This window comes from Perca flavescens, chromosome 18, assembly GCF_004354835.1.
Source record: "Perca flavescens isolate YP-PL-M2 chromosome 18, PFLA_1.0, whole genome shotgun sequence".
In the NCBI taxonomy this organism is placed as follows: domain Eukaryota; kingdom Metazoa; phylum Chordata; class Actinopteri; order Perciformes; family Percidae; genus Perca; species Perca flavescens.
This window is the reverse complement of record NC_041348.1, coordinates 20,442,694-20,464,051: the sequence shown is the minus strand read 5'-3', so window position 1 is coordinate 20,464,051 and position 21,358 is coordinate 20,442,694. Positions and strand designations below refer to the sequence as shown.

Sequence of the window (21,358 nt, the reverse complement as noted above, 5' to 3'; positions counted from 1 at the left end):
AGCCGCCGTAAAAGCCTCAGACACTCCAGCAGCAGGAGCCATCAGGCACGGCTGCACGGAAGAAGAAAATCAAACAGTTTTGATTATAAACAGGCATTCACTCTCTGGAAACAAAAGTGGACACAAATTGTGAATGTCAAACACCATTTTGACTGCTACTGTATTTGGGAAAAGTTCTGTTTGGTTAGTTTTGTGTTACCGGCAAGAACCCAAAAGCCTGCCAAGACATTAACATATAGCTGGAGGTTTGATTTGTTAAGTTGAATGTACACAGTGGTATCCTGACTGGGTGACCGGGGCGATGCATGGATGTGCGTGTGACTGGTCCCACATGTTCAACTCCTGCTGAACCATGCGTCCGATTCCCCCGTTTATTGACTGGAAGCTGATACCTTTAAGGGCTTCATTCATGCTACATTACGTGAGGTAAATTCAATAGCCCAGGCATCATGGTTTGGTCATTCACCTTCTTGCCATGGGTGATTTTTACATGTTGGATGTCTGCCTCTCCCTGCGTTTTCCTTCACAGAAGCCATTCTGTTTCCCAGCGCTCTGCTGCACAGCCTCATTTCACATAACACCTCCAGCTCAGGCCGATAAACACGCCCAGAGGGCCGGTGAAGTTGGTTTTATTTTATTCAGTGTAAGTTTTACGCACTTTTAATAGGCGCAGAAATTTATACGGTTGGGGATTTTATCTGCTAGATTCCCAATGTGCGACTCCACATTACTGGAGCACCATTAAATGTAAACTCCTGGAAAGTACGCTGCTTTCAGGAATAGATCCTAGAACTGTACGTCTGTGTGTGTAAGTCAGTGTGTGACCAAATAATTGCAACTCATGATGTGGATTTACAGCGTGCCTCCCGAGTATACTTCCGACCCATCTCACACACACACACACACACACACACACAAAAACACAAACACACACACACTCACTCTCTTGGGTGCGGAAGGTGCGCTCTTTATCACTGAGACATTTCCATTTGAAACGCAGCTCTTACATTCACATCCATGTTTCCTGTGCCCCATGCTGAGGCACAATACCAACCTTAACATTTAGCAATGGCAGATCAGCCCCAAATTCTTCCAGTCCATGGGAAAACTCATTATTTATCTTTGATTTAGAGTGACAAGAGTTATGAAGGGACCACGACCTACTACCAAGAAACAAAGGAAGCACGGGCTTACTGCCGGTTTATGAGGCACGGGAACAGTTGTATCTGCTCTAAACTTAAGCGCTGAGGTGCAGTTATGAGCAGATTCAAAAGGCCTGTGTGCAGAGAGTGGCTCCCAAGATAAATTGAAGGGGTCATAAGACTCTTGTGTCACATTGACCAGTTTTCAATTTTTGTTTTATATCAGAAAATACGGGACGTAGAAATAAGCGCTGAAAATGTGTAGAAGAAAAATTTTACAATTTAAAATGTTGGAAAAAGCAAAAACAAATTATGAAATAAAAGGTGTCAAAAAAGTCGAAAAAAAGGTTTCAAGGTTAACGGGAAGACAACACAAGCGTTAAAGTGATAATGAAGATAAAAACACACTTCTGTTGCACAAAATTACATGCATTTGTTCTGGCTTTGGTCTAATTTTATGAAATAGGGAATACTTTTACCTTTTTGCCCCCCTGAAAATCCCTCAAGTGAAACAATCAAAGAAGGGGAAATTACTCATGTTCATCCTTTGGCCATAACCTATGATGGGGGTTGCAAGCAGGGCTTTTATAATACGTTTCTGATGAATTGATTAATTCGAAAAATAAATGTCTTATTTCGTCCGAACAACAGTTCTAAATTGAAAGATCAATGTTCTATCATGTACACAGCACATCTTCACTCTTGAGAGGCTTGAACCAATGCATTTGTGTTTGAAAAATAACTTATTTGTTGCAGTTGAAGAGTTTCTGTTGATTAATTAACTCATCATTTCAGCTCTTGATTTGCATTAAGGGTCACAAGCCAAGAGGGTTGGGAATCTAGACTACAGTTTCCAATGCATTTAAGAGAGGACACATACTCAGTTGAGTATCAGTCCTGTTTAGAAAGGCCCTAGTCATTACGTAGGCTACTTAGTTAGCAGCATCATGACTTATAGTTTCAAAACAAGAAATGGGCCTAGCCTACTTGTGGTTGCGGTCCATCTCTAGGAAGACTCGTCATGGCACTTATTTGGTGGGCCTACACATATTTAGGATACATTTAGAATATCTTATGTCAGTTTGGAGTTTACATGTATGTGTTAGACATCAGTTCAGACAGTCACCCTTTAAACTAAAAGGAGAGCTCATGAAAAGTATGGTGGACTTCACTGTATCTCACCTCTGCCTCTAATGTGAACCAGATGTGACGGATGATGACTTTTCTCCCCTCTTTCATTTGCTACCGACGGATGCTGACCCGGGGCGTCATGGCTGCCCGGGCCGGGGTCCCTGTCGGCCTTTAGGGAGGCTCAGCTCCAGCGTTTTAACGCGGTGATTAATCACACGCAGCGGCGGACGTGCTGTGCTGAACACGGCCAATTCCTCCATTAAAGCGGGGGAGCTCCGGCGGACACAGAGAGCACTTTGTGCCGGGGAAACACAGGTCATTGTCTGCTGCGACGCCAGGCCCGGTGGGCAGACATGAGGGTGGACTTTGTGCGGGTGTTTTGACAACCTCGGCTAGGTTTCCGAAAACCGCATGTGTGCCACATTTCCTATTTCATATTGCTACTGTCTGGTTACCAGCATTACATGGGATTAAAATAATATATCACCGTTAGGCGGTTTAATCAGTTAAGGGAACTTCACTAACAGTATGCAGCAAAACGTTTGTGAGTCTAATTGACAAATCATTTCTATCATGATGGCCTGTAAGCATAGACTGTTAATATGAAGTCAGTGCCTGTAAGCTAACAAAGAAGATCAATGAGTTAATACCATAGACAGTATGGTTAATATTTTACATTTATTTAAATTTTATTTACTCCATTGATCTGCTGCAGTTTATCTCCACAAGTGGTCTCTACCGCCCCCTACGGATTATCTTGCCATGCTGTGGCCAGTTGTGTGTTACCTATAGTACATTGCAAATACAAATCTAATTTTTATAATTTAAAAGAAAGCTATAGGCCTACCAATAAAAGAAATAAACAGCTGCTCATCAGGAACCACCTAACTCACCTTTTATTACACTAAATTATAAAAATGTAGAGGTTTGGTATATTTTAAAACAGCATAAAGGCAAAAACCCATTACTACCTTGCTGAAGTTATCTAGAAATTGTTAAAAGGGGAGAAAGGCAAAGATGGAAGAAGTGCTAAATGTCCTGCTTTTAAAATCCTACCTGAGTAAAAGTACATAAGTACTATCAGCTAAATTTCAAAGTAGAAAAGCAGCCCCTTGTGACTGATAAGATGAACAAAATGATTATTACTGAAAGTGGAACTGTAGTTTAAGATACTTTATATAGGCCTACAGTTAGGTATTGACGCGGTCCTATTGGTCATTTAGGACAGAAGGATACAATATACAAGGAATAAAACAAAAGGATACATAACACACATCGATGTGGGCCACCCTACTTCACCCTGGGGCTCCGTAGAATGGCCCCCACTTCCTAGTACAGACAGTTGATATTCTAATCTACTCTGGGGTGTCACTTCCTCCCTCCCATTGGTTGGTTGGGGCCAGGTTCCTTTTGCCTTCCTGGTCCAATGACATATTCAACCGTCATCTGAAGGAGGAGTACACCTATAAGTCATGCAACTCTTACATGACTTCTCACATGACCACACTCATAACAGTTGTTTCACAACCTATGTCTCTCATCCTGTCTCTAGGTATTTTGTACTTTTCTACTGTCCCATACTGATGTAACATGTCAATACCAGCTCATCATGTGTAAGGGTAATGATCTAATCAAGCTTACACACATATTGGACATGAGCACAGTTACACTTTTTCCTTACCTACACCCACATTTCCTAAAAACATGTAACTTCTTAGTAATGTCATTATCATATTAAGGCACTTTAGGAACTTTAGTTAACTTTAATTATTTCTTCACAGTATTTAATACAGTGGTTACCAAAGTATAGGCCAGGGCCCCTCGCAAAGGGTCAGAAGATAAATCCGGGGGGGGTCATGGGATGATTAATAAGGTACAGTAGGAAAAAAAGAGAGAAACTCAGTTGTGCTACATACATTTCAATTGATTTTAGTTGATTTTTTTGTGAAATATTGGAGGGTTTTACCTCTTTGGGCCTCGAACACTTATTTGAATAAAACAATGTGAGACGTTCAGAGGAAAAATCTCTTTTTAGAGGAACTGTTAACAACTCATAGATATCTGATTTTGTAACGTGCCACAAGCCAAAGCATTTGGGAACTACTGGTTTAATATAAACTATTTATTCTATTTTATAACTGGTCATATGCATTTATTTTTATTTTTTAAAAGTTGACTAAAGCAGTCAAATAAATACAGTGGAGTTGAAAGTAAATTTCATTCTGAATTATAGTTGTGTAGAAGCTTTACATAACATGTTAAGTACTTTGTTACATTCCACCACACAACATCAAATGTACGTCCAGTTTGACTATCCAAGGCCCCAAACTTAAGAAGGGACCTGAAAGCATCTCAACTAAAATGCCTTTGGTGGTCTTCAGGTTGATTGAATTGATTGATTAAAATGTTAAAAAAAAAAAAATTAAATTCTAATCTGGAGCGTTTGACTGTATCACACGGCCCACATGAGCATATTTAAGTTTGCTTGGTTGTCGTGAAAATGGTCAAAAGCTCCAGAACAAGCGAGTAAGCAGACTAGGTAGAGTTGATTGTTTTTGTAAATGCTTTTCCTAATATCAAGAATGAACCGTCAAGCTCAATTGTAAATGTTATCGGACACAAAATGGGATAAAACAAAGAATAATCAAGTTATTGATTTTGCAATATAATACATCTTAGTATATCTTATGCAACATAAAAATAGATTTTCCTTCCTGGAATCACAAACAAATAACTACTGCTAAAAACCACTCAATGTTGTCAGGGTAGTGTCTATGAAATGTTCGGAGGTGTGTTTGAGTTAACTCAAAGTGCAGGATAATTCCTAGTTTCGCCCTTGCTTGCAATATGCAATTATGGTTATGTATCATGAAAATATGCATACAACTTATCCCCAACACAGTACAATAATTGTTTGCAGTGCATCATTGAATGCTGCTGCATGAGCATTTGCATATACATCTACTGACGTGATCAACCCAGACAGTTGATAAGTGGCAGCCTGGATGCTTAGGGAGCCGAGCCAATCAAGAGAGCTGTCAAAGAGGCTTTTCATTGGCCCAGCAGGAAGCTGGACAGCAGTGTCACCGATGGGGACTCTTCAGTCTGGCAGACATACAGGCGGGCAGAGCCGGGTGAGCGCCTTGGCACTGGAAGTGGAGCCGGCATTCTGGTGGAGTAGTGACTGGCACCAGGAGCAGGCTGGCCTCTCCAGTGGCAAAGAGGGAGATCACTCACACACACACACACACTCTCTGCCACACTCCTGCGGAGGAGCAAACGGAGGCTGGCAGGGAGGGCTGCTCCTGAAAAGCTGCCGTTGTCTGTTGATGGCTTTCATGTGAATGGGAGTCTTAATAGGCGTTGTCTTGTGTGGCGGCTGCTGCATGCTGAGCATCGAGTGATCCTCTTCTGTTGGCTTATTTAATTAATAAGCAATGTTTGAAGGCCACAAAGCACTTGGAGGGACAACACATCGACTCCTTGGTGGCCTGGATGCTGTTTGTTTTTTTTAGTCATACTCAAACTCCCACTAAGGTGACCACATAAGCTGGGAGGTACTGGCATTTTTCATAAACTATTTTCACTCATTGAAGAGAAAAAAAAAAAAAAACTTCTAGGTCTACCAGAGCACTGTGGCCTCAGCTATAATACTTAAGAGTATGTCAATTCACTACCTTTTGTCAAACTGAATAACTGTAATTATGACCAAAACGATGTTTGTCAGTTAAACATGATGGTAAAATGAATCATACTCACATGCATTAAACTGTCAACAATCATCTAAATAAAGAGCACCATTGTAGTCTTCCACTTCAACAGCCTTGTTTATCCTCCAGGATGTGAAGTTAGTGAGTTAGTCAAGTATGATTAAATATTCTTAACATCACATCTGAGTTTATAGTGATGCTGTCACATGCAGTGCTTTTTTGGAACACTTAATACTCATGAAAGGGATCAGTCTAGCACTTAAAGTTAGCCACTGATCAACAGATACCCATCGGTCTTTGCTAAAGCAGTGTAGACAGGATTGCTATATATTAGCACTCTAAGGACAGCACCAAACCAGAGCTATTCACAATTGATGCATGAAATGCTTTTTTTTTGACAGTGTTAACCTAGGCTGTGCTAAAATGACCACCATCCCAAACATATTTACTGTGAAAATTACAAAGTACAGATGACATAATCCATAAGGACAGACACACCTGATCATTCTTTTATAGACTAAGGGCACCACCTGCTGGATAATAGAGATCAGCAACTGAGGTCCGCCCATTAAATGAGGAACTAAATGTAGAAGTAAATCTGATTTTCACAATATAAGGCATTGCTTTGATTCCTGGAAGGACTCTAAGATCGGTGTGGAATACATCGTGAAAGTTGAGTCCTCGTGCAAGAAAACATGACCATATATTTTGTCGTCTACATGGTTTCACAAAATCAATCTAAGGAATAAATTGAATTATTAAAATGTACACTAAAATGTATTTATTTTTACAGTTTCAGGGTGTGCTTGTAAGTCTTTTGTTTTAGATTATTTTTATTAGAAAATACAGGTAGACAGGAAAGGGGGGGGACGAGCTGCCAAGGAATCCGAGTACATGGGGCTCACGCTGTACGAGGTGAGCTACAGGTTGCCCCAGGGTGTAGGTCTTTAATCTTTATAGTGTGACGTTTAGTGGCCTGTTGAACCCAACAGCACCTTCTGTGCTAAAATTACAGGGTCACATTCTTATGGTGCCAAAGAAACCCAGACTGATCAATAACAGCACAATGCAGCAAGGAAACACTTAAGTTATTAGGACAAAGGTAGTAGGACATCTTACAGCAAAGATCATTTTAATGGTCCCAAATATTCTGAACAACTAAGTGTACACTGATGTAAAAGGAAAAAATGAAAAGATATGACAAAATTCATCACATCTAGAATTCCACTCAATCTTTAATCAAGACGGGATTACAAATTCTCCAAAAAATCTGCAGTTTCAAAGGGCAAAAAGGGTAAAACTAGCTCACCTACTGAGGTCTTTAAAAACCTGTTCAAGTGGGACTGAAAACGTCCTGAACATTTAAAGGCAGGTCTTTCTTGTTATCATTTAGAAAAAAAAAACAGGAGAAAGATTGAGAGACAAATAGAGAACAACAAGAAAATAATGAAGAAACTGCTGGCTTTTTTTTCTCTTCAGAGAAAGAACGTCCGCTGAGGAACGACGACACTGATGACATCATCAAACGACAACAAGGACAGCTCTTTGCCACATGCTGCCTCCCGTCTGGTCCTATATACTAACTTAAAAAAAAAAAGGGACAAAAAGCAACAGACAAAGAAAGGGAGAAAGAGCAGAGGAGAAAAAGAAGTAGAAAGAAACAAGGAGGTTGGCGAATTCTGGGCAGGGGGATGGGGGTGCGAGTGTTGGTTCTGGGTCTGAATTGGCCAACCCATTTGGGCCGCTGTGATGTCCTTCCCTGAGTGGGGGGCGGGGGGCAGTGGGTTATGGTCAGAGCCTGCGAGCTCTCTGGGATTTCAGTTTGCATGTACATGTGTTTTTGTATGTGGTCTTTTCCTCAAGTTGCTAAATAACCAAACTCCCACCTGTCTCATGCTGTCTGAGGGTCATCTCTTGTCTCCCAACTTTCACACGTCTGCTCCACGTTTCAGACGGTTCTTCACTCCTGGCTTCCTGATTGGCACTTGTATGAAGTGGGCTAGTCTGAGGAGGCTTCGTATCCGTTCAACGTCTGCTCCTCTGTTGGCCACCCGCTGACGGCAAGGGGTGCCTTTCATTCATTCAATTTGTTTACAAGTTTGATCATTCCTGTGTAAAGTCTATGCGCTGAAACTGTCTGAGCACAGCACAAGCTGAGACAGCGAAGCTTCTTTAGGAACTCAGTTTGGACTTCTTCGAAGGTGGCAGAGGGTCCTCTTTACTCTCCCCATCCTCCTCCTCTTCTTCCTCCTCCTCCTCCTCGTCATCATCATCAGGATAGTCCACCAGTCCCACTAAACCTCCCTGAAACAAACGACAACACACACATAAAAAATCTAGTCACGGGTGCCCAGATAGCTCAGTTGGTAGAGCGGGCGCCCACAAATAGAGGTTTACTCCTCGACGCAGCGGGCCCAGGTTCGACTCCGACCTGCGGCTCTTTGCTATGTCATTCCCTCTCTCTCCCCTTTCATGTCTTCAGCTGTCCTGTCAAAAATAAAGGCAAGAAATGCCCAAAGAATAATCTTTTATTTTATTTTATTTTTTATAAATCTAGTCACCCTGACCAATTAATCAGACACGTTAAGTATTATTTGGCTGGGATAAGAACACTACAAGCCCCCTGGTAGACCTGGGTTTGGCCTTGTTAGGCTATACTACCTGCAAATTTAGTAGATTGGAAACTATAATAGTGTTCTTCTGTGTCTCTTCACAACTCTACCACACTCAGTTGTAGAATTCAATCAATCCTGGGACAATTTTCAACATCCAAAACATCCTCCTCTCTTTATTTATGGTCTTAACCCGGCTCACCAGCACTTCCGGTCGGCCGAGGTGTGTTGATAGACCTCAGCAGTGATGTTGTATTCGGTCTAGTCACAAAATCAACCGCATTTTTACTCAATGTTGTCTCGGACTCTCTGTCTCGGATATTCTTCCGCCTGAAAATATAGTTCCCGGTTTGTTTAGGGTTAGAAGATGGCTGTGTTTCATGTTACGTTGTTTTTTTGTACACGCTGTGACTATAAATCACAACATGTAAATAGGAACATGTTGGCATTATTTTGTCACTTATTCGGAGCAGTAGGATTACTGGAACCATTCACCTGCATGTTCTGTGCTGGCCTGATGCCGCTGGAGCCGTCAGACAGCGTTACAGCACGCACGGAGATGAGAAGGATATGTATCGACTTGTCTAACTCTGGGGGTTACGGTGAATAAGCTAAATTCCCAATAAGTCGGCGTGTTCCTTTAACAAAAAAGTGTGAAATAACTGAAAACGTCTAATATTTTAGATTCCTCAAAATAGCCACCCTTTGCTTTTTTGATAGCGCTGCAAACTTTTTGTGTTCTCTCAATGAGCTTCATGAGGTAGTCACCTGAAATGGTTTTCACTTCACAGGTGTGCTTTGTCAGGGTTAATTAGTGGAATTTGTTCCCTTATTAATGGGGTTGGGACCATCAGTTGTGTTGTGCAGAAGTCAGGTTGATACACAGCCAACAGCCCTATTGGACAACTGTTAAAATTCATATTATGGCAAGAACCAATCAGCTAAGTATAGAGAAACGAGTGGCCATCATTACTTTAACAAATGAAGGTCAGTCAGTCCAGAAAATTGCGAAAACTTTGAATGTGTCACCAAGTGCAGTTGCAAAAACCATCAAGCGCTACAACGAAACTGGCTCACATGAGGACAGCCCCAGGAAAAAGAAAATATAAATATATATATATATATATATATATATATATATATATATATATATATATATATATATATATATATATATATATATATATATATATATACACACACACAGTGTAAGATACTCCCCTTTCCATGGAAGTCTAATCACCTTAGCAATGGTGTGAAGGAGACCCCGTATGGGGCTGAGGCAATTACATTTGTGAATGTGCATTTGTTAAGTACCAATCAATTAAAATGTGACTGTGAAGTGAAATAAAAAAGCACATTGTAGTGTCTAAAATAAAATAATAATAATAAAATAAGTAAAAATAGCTTTGTCCCAGTAGTGATTAATTTTATGAATAGCAATAAGATGGGGAAATTGTCTTAGTGTGATTTTAGTGTTTTTGTTCTGTGTGTATGTTTGAGAAATAGCCTGAACTTGTTCTCTGGAATTTAATTTATCTACGGGTACAAATAAATGAACTTGACCTGACCTGTATTTATCCCCAAAGCATTATCAGTAAAACAGTTAAAATGGGGGAAATGTGAAAAATGGTGTTGCAGGTCGATTCAAGGTGTGCGTCTCTAACTTTTCTCCTACTACATTTTTTAGTTAGGGGCTACAGTGCCCCTATTAAAAAAAAGTTAGTCTGGAGCTCTGAATTCTTAGTCTCCTTCACTATATTTCCCTCATGTCTAAATAAAGCTAACGAGTAGAAAATCTGTACAGTCTAATTGCACACTGGTGGCAATGACCAGTCTTTGCAATACACAAGGATGGTGGGAGTTGTGTGAAAATTTACAGTCTAAGTGTGAAGATTCATAGTCAAAGCTCAAGTTTCACCAAATTCTCTCTTTCATTTCAGTTAAGTAGTGTTAGATACAGAACAGACAGTGTGCAAAATCACTTTTGGCTTTGTCCTTAAAAACGTTGTCTCTCAATAGCACTGAAGATAAGTTGTCTGACTTCACACAAAAAAACAACTCAAGTTTAAGACCCACACCTTTTTCACATTTACATGCCGACATGTACCTTTGTGGTTACGGTTGTGGTGGAGGGTGAGCTCCGTGCCCCTGAGCCCGGAGAACCTGGTGATCCCGGAGAGCCTGGGTTCAATGAGGCAGATGAAGGGGGGCTGGAGAGGCTGGTTTTAGTGGAGCCAGAGAAGGAGAGCTTGAAGCTGGGGTTCTGCCTGCCTGATAAGCTTGACTTCCCCAGTACTTCTTTGTCGTCTGTGTCTTTCACTGAGGGTAGAGGGGGAGAGTTGAACAAGAAATTGTTATTTTCCCCATTTAAAAGTGTTTTCTTTTCTTCATTTAATGGGTTAACAAAATGCATCTTCTGTAACCAGAGTGGAAAACATGCATTTCCATGCTTACATTTCTTTCTCTCCATGAACTTGCTTATAGGTTCCATGAGGTCTTCCTCACTTTTCATCTTGTCAGAGGGAGGAACCACTGCCTCACCATCCTCGAGGTCATCCTCATCGGTGTTAAACCACATCTCCTCTTCATCCTCCAGCGTCCGTGCATCACGGCGGAAACGGTGGTTCCTCAGGATGGAGCGCATGCTGGAGAGAATAAAGCACCGCTTAAGAGTTAAAAAAAAAAACTAAATACACATCTGTGGGTCTTAAACCAGATTTCAATCACAAAATGTCTTTAATATAACAGGGTTTTATAATTTTAACTCATACGCCCTCTCACAACTTGGTTCGCTGCGCGGGCAGACTGCTGCTGTACACTAGCTCACATTGTACACCCGCTCAACCTGCCACAGCGTTACAATGTGCCACAAAATCAACCAATCAGACAACTGAAAAAGGTAAATTCTAACTGTATGAAATACAATGGCATAATAAATATGCACAAAAAAACCTATTAGCTGCGGACAGATACGCACACAGACGCACCTACACACACACAACCAAACTCATGAATATGTCCTGACAGTGACATTGCTGAGAGCCTAAAAACCTACGAGCGCTTCTCAAGCGGTCATAGTATTGTCAATGCCGCATTACTTTGCTAGAACACAATAGTTCCAAGTGTAAGTGCTTATAAAATGCGGAGATCTCGTTTTTTGTAATTTAATAGTAAGTTAACTTATAACTTTATTTTAGGCGTTTTCAACCATACAGAAATGAGCACTAATAGTAAGTTAACTTAGCGAGTACTGCGAGCCCCTGCCTAAATTCCCAATAAGTTGCGTGTTCCTTTAAGGCTGGGCGATATGGACTAAAAATCATAATGCGGTATTTTTCGGCTGAATGGTGATACACCATATCTCTGTATTTTTGACAAAGTGGGTTAAATGTTCAGATTTAAGTTAAAGCCACACGTGAGATGTCACAAGCAGTTTTAGTAAAACAGACTGTGATCATATCAGAGGGGGAGTGTGATGGACTGAAGTGTAGGATACAAAAATTTTCTCGATCATGAAGCAGATTGTTACCGTACAGTTCTCTGGTTTATCGGTGAAGTGTCTGAACTACACTGCAGACTGGATTCTCTACTCACACAGTGATGCCGGCTGACTCAACATGAACGGGTCCATCGCTGGTTGAATGCGCTTCGGCGGGTCAGCAGCGTTACAAACGTCTCGTGTATGAAATGTCTATCGTCACTGCGCTGCATTTTTATGAACTACAATAATCTGGCCATGGGTCACATCTCTCTCGCCGGGTCTAGAGGGCGTGGTCTCACGCGCTATAACCCTTGAACTGAAGTTAGTTGCATTCAGTAGCCTAACTTCTTCTGCGTTTTTCGCTGTGGAGGCCGGCACGACAGAAAGTTACCAGCGGAAACACTGGAACAAATACAAGTTTTCCTCTCATGCTTAAAAATATACAGATGTGTTTATAACAATAAAAACTGTGGCCAAATGTCAGTAGTGTGCACCAGCACGGTGTCTCTCCATGTTGCAGGGGAGCTGTGTGCGAGTGTGGTGGGGGCTGTGCCGAGAGTAAGAGGACAGATCCAAACACAGGCACGGCTTTACAGAAGACATGGGTCATGTAACGCAACACTAAACCATATTAATATAAATGGTATTGTCTAATCTCATGAAAATATATCGCTATAAGGTAGTATATCGATATATTGCCCAGCCCTACACTATCTAAAACAAAATGACACTGTGAGAGAAGACACTTGACTCCAAAAAAATCATAATGCACACAAGAAACAATATATTGGTCATTTTAACGGTTATTTGAGTTATCGGACTGGAATGTCACACTGACATTGTTCTTTCCATGTACTGTGAGACACACTCACAGGCAAAGGATTCCCTTACTCATTAAATCATTAGTGATGGTGTAATAGTTGTAGTAGTAGCAGCAGTAGCATTCGAATCGACGGCGTACCCCTGCAGACCCCTCTGTGTCGCCGTGAACCCCGCTCCGAGCCCTCCGCCGTTTTGACTCTGCGTCGAGGCGACACAGATCGCAAGGACTGTGATTGGTCAACTCGTCCTGTGTGTTGATAGTCACCGTTTCAAGCAGCCTACTGTGGGGAGTAGCAACATGCTAGTTCACGGACATAAGCTTTGAAAATAAACTCAGACATATTTTGGTTACAATGACGGGGTTATCCGTTTGTAAAGTGTCTATATGTCAGTAACGTTTTGAAATTAGCACTTTTCCAGCAAGCAGTACTTTGTGGGAAGTTGTGCTAAAGTTTGCTTGCTAACATAACATAAACTGGCTGGCAGACACCTAGCTAATAACCTCAGACTTATTTTCCGGTTACAGTAACTAGGTCCATGGATTTTACTGTGTCTATTTCTCGATACTTTTTACAAAATCTAAGCAAGAAAAGCCCAAACAAATAAGATTAATATTTAGCACGACAGTCTATGTGGTTCGTAATTCTGAGTGATGCAAAGCAACCCCGACGCAGAACTCCGAAAGGGTCCCCACGCCGTAGGAGCGACGCCGTAGCTACGGCGTGGAGTTGATGCAGAAGCATAAAACAGCCTTTAGTAGTGCAGCCATGGCTTTCTCACCTATCCAGTTTGGGGTTGTCTTGCCTCTCTCGTTGCTGTTCATACCGCAGCTTTAAGCCCTTGAACGTTTGGACATAGTCAACATCCTCCAGAGCTTTCCAGTAGTTCTCTACTATATGAGCTGTGAGAGACTTCACGTCCTCCTAGGGGCAATGGGAGGAGAGAAAAGGAGGAGTGTAGAGACACAGTAGTATGAGAAAATGAGGGGGAAAGTATGGAAAGGTAAGACAAGTAGTTTAGAGTTTTAGGACAGAGGCAGAGCAGAAGAGGAATGAAGTGAGGAGAAAATGAGCAAGGGAGAGAAAGAGGGGAGAACACACCAAACTAGTTAAAATGAATCAAGAAAATGTTTTCACTTATAGGGATGTGGTTGGAGAGCCTACAAATATTGGTTCCTTTTTACAGAGTTGATCCAGAAATTGCATTAAAAAGACTTTCATATCAACTCACAATCATAAGCAGTGTACACATGATCACATATAAAATAATGTGTACTTTTGAGATGTATACAATTACTGGCTGGCTGGCTAATCAATTAACCTGATCACTTGTCCAAACACGAAAAAAAACATATCCATGTTAACTGTTAAAAAAATGTTGGACAAAAGAAAAAAAGAAAATTTGTGCGAAAACTCGAAGAAAATACTCACCACACGGACATACTCAAACATCTCAATGATGGCTGAGTTCATAAGATTGTAGCGTGAGCCGTTGTTAAGGAAGGCCTTGATGACAGGCTCGAAGAGAAAGTTTCTCATGATGTAGCGATTGTAGAATTCATCCTTCAGACCAATGATCCTCCGCATGAAGCGTAGGGCACCTGGGCACAGAAAGATAAAGATGAATATATTAAGCTCAAAACAAAATGTTCAAAATTTGATTTAAAAAGTTTAACAGTTGTTGACAGGTACTATGAATTAAAAGGATTATATGTGACTCACATAGTGCCAGGAAGGCGTGCTGAGAGGCAGTGAGCACCAGTACCCTCCTGAGAATGTCCTTGTTGATGATGTAGTTCTTAATGTGATAGGTGTGGTGCTCAACACAGAATGTCAGCAGCTCCAAAATCAAGGCCAGCAACTGGGATGTTTGAAAATCATCTAATAGAAAGGTAAAGGTAGTAAGCAACATCAAATACATGTGCATTATTCTCAATTTGTATTTACAGAGCCAACACACACACCTCGCAGGTATTCAATACCTTTGCTTGGTTTTTCCTCTGTGGTGTTAGCCAGTAGGGGAGCTGAGAGGACGTGCATACAGTGCTTGTAGAAGAAGCTCAGGAACTCTGTTTTTTCTGTTTTCTGGAAAGAAAAATGTAAGAACACATTTTTTTACTAAGTAACATGCTTTTGATATCTACGGCAATGAATATTCTTACACAACCCGACATATGTCACAGTGTTTACAATGGTGAAGGTGCAGAGCTCTGTCCCAACGTGTAAATTGATTATCAGGAAAGTCCAGCTATATGATATAGATATTCAATTTGTTTCAGCCAATATCCACATATGGATCACATTCTTCTCTTCTGCATGTATAAAAAGCAAATGTGGCACCTGCATATTTACAACACAACCTCCCTTTGCTCCTTGGAATAATCCTGTTGTTGCAGTGCTGCCTAACTCTTGGCTTCAGAATGGTAAACTCAGTGTCCGTGTCTCTTCTCTCTTGCATCTTTTATAATGAAACTGAAGGACCATAAAGGAGTTTTTGCTTGATCCAGACTGACTGAACTGAATTGAGCAAGCAATGCCACTTCACTCACAACAAAAAGCCAACATTTAAAAGTGCTTCTGGACATGCTGGATCTAAGTATCAAGTACTCAGGTTTACTGTCAAGTCATTGTGTGTATAAACGGACGTGTTTAGGAGTAAAAATGCAAACTCACATTCGCAGTAGCCAGCATGTTCTCAGGGTCCACCAGAGTCCGAAGCAGACCCATCAGCTGCACTGCTCCACCTAGCTCTGGGTCTGTATCACAGATCATGTGTTCTATGATCAGGTTGATCAGGAGGATGTCCTGAAGGGCCAATAAATAATCATCAGTAACATGTAACTAATTTATATATACCTATGTGGTGAAATGATGAACATCATTCTTTGATATTTCTGGCAGACTTTGTTCATATACTTACGTCATCATTCTGCTGAGACTCCTGCATGACAAACTCTCGTACCATGGAGGGGTTGTACTCCACCAGATAAGAGAAAATATCTGTGGCTGCCCCACGCACCTGAACGTCATCCATTCCCTGTTTAATGAACATGGATTATATTTGTCAGTGCATTGTGGGGGGGAGGGGGTGGTGGTGAATAGGGGGTATGGGGTTATGTGTGTGTGTGTGTGTGTCTGTGTGTGTCTGTGTGTGTGATTTTATTTTATATATTATTGTATGTTGTCTCCAACTTTCTGTTTGGTTTGTTTATTTTGGTCTTCTACACTCCAACTGGTCTGTACAAACTGTCTTGTTTGTTACAAATATAAATTGGATCACAAAAACAAACAAAATGGAATAAACAATCAGATTGGTTCACCAATTAGTAAATCACCCTTAAATTCAAATGGCACAACAACATACCCTCTTTTCAGGTTGTGAACTTCCCACCCAACCACCACATACACACAACCACTACACACATTGCAGCTTATATACGATTCTTATTTTTTGCATCTGGAGAGCTAGAATTTTTTTTGTTGCAATATCTACATTCTGGTCAGATTTACACACACATACGTGATAAGGAATGTGGCATTGCCACCTCTGAATGTACATATTTGAAACAGGGTCTCAGAGTGGCCAAGAGCCAACCTAAGAGCATACTCCCCAGACAGTTAAAACAACCAAGTATGATTAGATACACCAGTTCAATTAGTGTTTGATAAGAGGAGAGAAGAGTTTAGTACCATGACAACCTGCAGCAGCCACCCTGATGCTCAACTATACATTATATGTTCAATGAATGGCAATCCTCAAGGTTTAACATTACACAGACAAAAATCAATATTTGGTTTGTTTTATTACAGTACAGGTTCATATGCTTGTTAAAGAAAAACAATGCTGTGCCATGGTCATAATGAGAAGTACTTAAATAGCCTTAAACTAGAGACTACCACTTTTTAATGTCATTCACTTGTGCTGCACACAAAAAATACAAGTCATAAAACTGGTTCCTTAGTCACAACACAATGTAATATAATACCAAAGTCAACATGTTCTTGTGTTGTGCACAATCCTTGGTAACCGAATAGCATTGTATGGATCAGATGCACAGTTATACTGCCAACACTAATTTCATCTTCACTTAAGATTTATTTTTTGCTTCATATTTTTCTTCACTTAATTCAACTTTTAATTTATCCAGGCACATTCCATGATCCTAATGCAAAAAAAAGGTTCACCCCACTACCAAAGCTACTGACACCAGGAGCCAAATCCTTTGTATGTCCAAGCAAACTATCCAATTAACTTAATTCTGATTAATGTTAAGGTTTCTGCACTCACCAGTATGACCTCTAGTGCAGGTAGAATGCCCATGTTTGACAATGTCTTGAAGAAGGCGTCTCTGTTTTGAGGTTGTAACGTTTGTGAGAATGCACAGAATTCCTTTAGGAAGTTCACCTGTGAGGAAGAAACAAATCATATGTCTATGAAACAAGGGACAAGGAGAAAAATTAAGACAGGATTTGATAAATAATCTCTGATTAAGGTCTGGCATACCAGTTCATGTCTTTTGTCGTCATCTGTAGCCTCATCTGTTAGCTGTGCAAAGAGGTCTGTCAGGAACTTCTCATCGTCCTGACATCAAAAAGGAAGGGGAGATGAGACGGGGTGAGTATCACATTGAGGGTCAACAAATCAGGATACGGAAAAAATTACCCTTGACCCTGACATTTATCAAGGGTTAAATCTATCGTAACATAGCTGTTGTTGATGTTTAATGTAGGAGTCCGATACAAATAACCAGCAAACAAAAATAACATTCACCGTATTAACCAATGACTGATTTTGAAGTTATAGTGTGACATCATTTGTCATAAACATTGCTTTAGATTCAATTCACAACCAGAAATCAAAAACATGTATTTTGGTCACTGTTATTTAGAACTATTGCAGTTTACATTAATGCAATCTACTTTATATAAAGTCTGAAAAAACTCCCACATAACATTTGTGGGTTTTTTTTACTGATGGGTTATGTACATAACCCATCTCTATGTCCTAACTCATAAATAGATTGTGTTATTTTAAATGAACAAAGACTTGAGTGTGTTTATGTGACAAGACTGCCTCAGGATAAGTAAGGAAGAAAAGGTCCATATCAGTAGTGTTTGACTTCAGAACTTCACATAGAACGGTGTACCAGTCAACAGCGTGCCAGTTTTCCTCTAGCGCAGCATAACTGATTTACACAACACTTCTCCATCTCTATGGAGACAGCCATACATAAACACTGCTGAGTTGACACAGTACAAAAACACAAAGGTCACATGACCATAAAAGACTAGCAGACAAACTCAGACTGGGTAAAGCACAATCAGCCAAAAATGCAATCCTACAGATGTGTAATTTCCAGTCCTCACTGCATAAACTTTTATATATATATATATATGTGCTTTTTGATGTTATGGCAGGATTGTCTGTGGTATAAGCATTTGTATCATTTACTTTTGCAATGGGAACATTTTAAAATGAAAATGTAGTGCACACACATTTTATTTGAAAATAATAAGAAATACCCTTCACTGGCAAACCTTAAAATACATATCTGTCTGCCCGTCTCACCTGTAGCATGCCCACAATCTCCACCTTGTTGAAGAAGATGAAGGAGTGCAGGGTGGACAGCATGTTTTCCTCAAAAACAGAGGGCGTGGGCAGCACCATGTCCTGAATATACTGCACCCGATACGTCTGGTGTATTTTCTGACGCAGTTCAGGATCCAAGATGGGAATCACCTCTTTAAAGCGGGCTGTCTTAGTTAGAAACTCCCGATGCCGCCGTGGCTGTGGGAGTGCTGGATCAAACTCCAGACAACCAATGATGTCCATGATGCACTCCTCAGAGAACATAACCTCAAAAAGTGCAGTACGATTGAGCAGGAAGATGCCTTTAATGATTTCATACAGGTGGTGCAGTCCCTCTCTGTTCTCCAAATCCTCACACACACGGAACAGTTCCAGAAGCTTGCGAATGTAGCCCTCGTTTTCCACAGCTAGCGCCAGTTTTTCGCGCCGCAGTGGGGATGGGAGTGAGGAGGCCACCAGCTCAGCCAGGTCCTCCAAGCGGTTCAGTTCACATGGTGGTAACTCCAGACCTGGCGACGACATGTCGTCAAAGCGTTCCTCCTCAGACTCGTCCACCACATCCTGGGTGATGTCCACTGATGGGTCCTTTCCCTGCACCTTAACAACATATGAGTGACATAGGATGTGATTAGTTACAGAACCTATTACCAGGAACACCCAAACACACTTGATATCAAATGCATTCACAGATAGAGCAGACAAACACACACACACACAAAAGATAAGTGCAGTTACCTGGCATATTTTCTCCCAGATTTCATCACAGCCAGCCTTCTCCTGGAAGCTGAGTGCCAGATCATAATTTTCTGCCTCTGACCATACTATCAATGTATCCTTTCCAAAAGAAAAACAAAGCCAATTTACAATTAGTACACACAGAAGGAAAATCCACATTCTAGAGGAGTAATACTGACCTGTTGTTTCTGGTAGGCAGTGTTTGGATTGATTTTGGACTCCAGCAGTAGGGAACCTGTCAGGTTAAAAACAAAGGTGGCCCATGAGTGTTGCCAAAATTACATGAAGAGGGTAGGTTAGGGTATTCACTGCATTCAAGTGAGGGTTACATGCATGGGTTAAGCTGATCAAAATATTTATGTGGAAGGTATTAGTTACATATAATAAGTATTGGGCATCTGTAACGATGACCAATACACTGCAAGTGATCTCGTAATTGGCATATGCCAATCCCTTTAAATCGTTACTTCGCCTTACCATCACTCTCTGCTCGCACCAGTAGAGACGTGCCTTTCAAACGCTCCACATAGCCCGAGGAGACGTGCCCGGTCCCACGGTCATCCCACTGTCTGTCCTCATTGAGGGTATAGACTTTGACTCGTCGACGAGTGTCAGTCATCCTGGCAGGTAGTTGTAACCGGTTCCCCCCTTCCGGACCTTCTTGGCTTTTACAGGGTGCCTGCTTCACCTAACGTCAGTAACGCCACAACTTCAATTCACGGTTAACACCTGATCACTTCTACAATGCAGTACTAACTTAACCAGCTAGTGTCAGGGATCAACCAGCTCAGGTCAACAGTTCTGTGAAGGAGCTTAAAAGCGGAACACCCGGACGAGCATCCAGGAAGATTCCCCGATCGATTATGCAGTTACAACTACAATAGCTGATTATTTTAACGAGCTGCCTCAATACTTATATCGCTCGTGTTAGAGGCAACGCGCCCCACAAAATCATCTTACAGATCATTGTAGCAACCTAACGACAGTCTAACGTTACTTTACAGTGGGGAGGGCATTAACATTAGATAGCGTGTTAATCGACAAAACAAGGGATGACAGATATTGCGGAGTCCTATCACAGTTAAGAGAGGAGTAATGCTATCCAGAATAAGACCCACCGTTACGATATCTGGCCCCCAAAACAATCTGCCAGATTATTAGTAACGTTAGCTACAGCTTGTACGCTAGCGGGCAATGTTAGCTAGAAAACCTAACGAGTTAACTAGCTAGCTAGTACGCTAACTGCCTACGCTCTATATAGTAAATGTTAAACAACCCTTTGAAGCAAAATGACCAGAGCTGTGCAGCGATAACATTATTTTACAATTGTGGATCGCAGGCACCGTGTTTACCCTGGACCAATGTTACTAATTGTGTCTGAATAATGCGCCAGCTAGCTAGCGTTAGCGGCTATTTCTTCCCCAAGTGTTCCGCGATGTTCTGGCTCGGGGCCGCGGAGAGACCGCTCTCTCCTTACTGGTATTCATGCATTCCAAAACAATATGCAAACCAACAAACTGTAGTCGTGTAATTACTTTAAGGTTACGCTTTACATTACAACGCTATTTGCCATTCATTCCCGATGTCTTGCTCAGATAATGGCTAACTGCCCCCCCTGTGAGTATTCAGCCATCTTGGGTCCCTTCAGAGTCAGTACGGGGTTTCCAGCACAGCAACAACAGGGCAGCCCGCCACATTTAAAGAGACAGTAACATAACAGTCCAGAAATTCAATTTCTAACGGTGATCAGCAGAAATGACTCGAGAGTTTCCAGCAACATCCAACATCATTCTGCCCTTTACCTTTTTTTTTTTTTTTACAACATACCATCCAGCCACTCTGCATCATATTTAACCAGTAGTGCAACCATTTGACAGATACATGGATCCCAATGTAGATCCCTGTTAAACAGCCATTTCTATACTGAGACTGAATAAACAGGAAAATGTATCCCTCATTGTGCTAACGGTAGTATATTCAAGAGTGGAGACCATTCAGAAAACAATAGTTTATTTTGTTAATATCAGAGAAAACAGAAACAGGGATAGTTGAAATCAGATGCTACACAAAATGTTAACAAAAACAGCATTTTACATCATGATGGTAGGATAAAGTAACAATAATAGATGAAAT

General features: G+C 41.1%; 1 protein-coding gene across 4 annotated transcripts; it reads right to left on the bottom strand.

Moving 5' to 3' along the window:
• Positions 1-7,098: 7,098 nt before the first annotated feature.
• On the bottom strand, positions 7,099-20,892 carry smek1 (SMEK homolog 1, suppressor of mek1 (Dictyostelium)). Of its 4 annotated transcripts, XM_028605356.1 has the most exons (16): positions 20,761-20,892; positions 19,703-19,913; positions 19,405-19,460; positions 19,226-19,324; positions 18,470-19,087; positions 17,405-17,482; positions 17,189-17,305; positions 15,821-15,937; positions 15,574-15,705; positions 14,865-14,985; positions 14,623-14,781; positions 14,332-14,501; positions 13,682-13,824; positions 11,053-11,243; positions 10,706-10,917; positions 7,099-8,287 (listed from the first exon to the last, which is right to left on the bottom strand). In XM_028605356.1, the coding sequence occupies exons 2-16, from the start codon at positions 19,842-19,844 to the stop codon at positions 8,156-8,158; spliced, it is 2,487 nt and encodes an 828-aa protein (XP_028461157.1). In that variant the 5' UTR covers positions 19,845-19,913; positions 20,761-20,892; the 3' UTR covers positions 7,099-8,155. The 4 variants fall into 4 exon arrangements, with proteins under 4 accessions (XP_028461157.1, XP_028461156.1, XP_028461159.1 ...); XM_028605355.1 differs by having other exon boundaries at positions 19,703-20,892; XM_028605358.1 differs by having other exon boundaries at positions 13,682-13,821; positions 19,703-20,892.
• Between the last annotated feature and the right edge of the window lie 466 nt (positions 20,893-21,358).

Bases quoted from the DNA above. Each gene is read 5' to 3' on its own strand.
- smek1 (XM_028605355.1), bottom strand. From the start codon at position 19,844: ATGACTGACACTCGTCGACGAGTCAAAGTCTATACCCTCAATGAGGAC. The intron at 19,325-19,404 runs GTCAGTATTACT...TCTTTTGGAAAG, and splicing joins CTGCCTACCAGAAACAACAG to GATACATTGATAGTATGGTC. The intron at 14,502-14,622 runs GTGAGTCACATA...TTCTGTGCCCAG, and splicing joins GCACGCCTTCCTGGCACTAT to GTGCCCTACGCTTCATGCGG.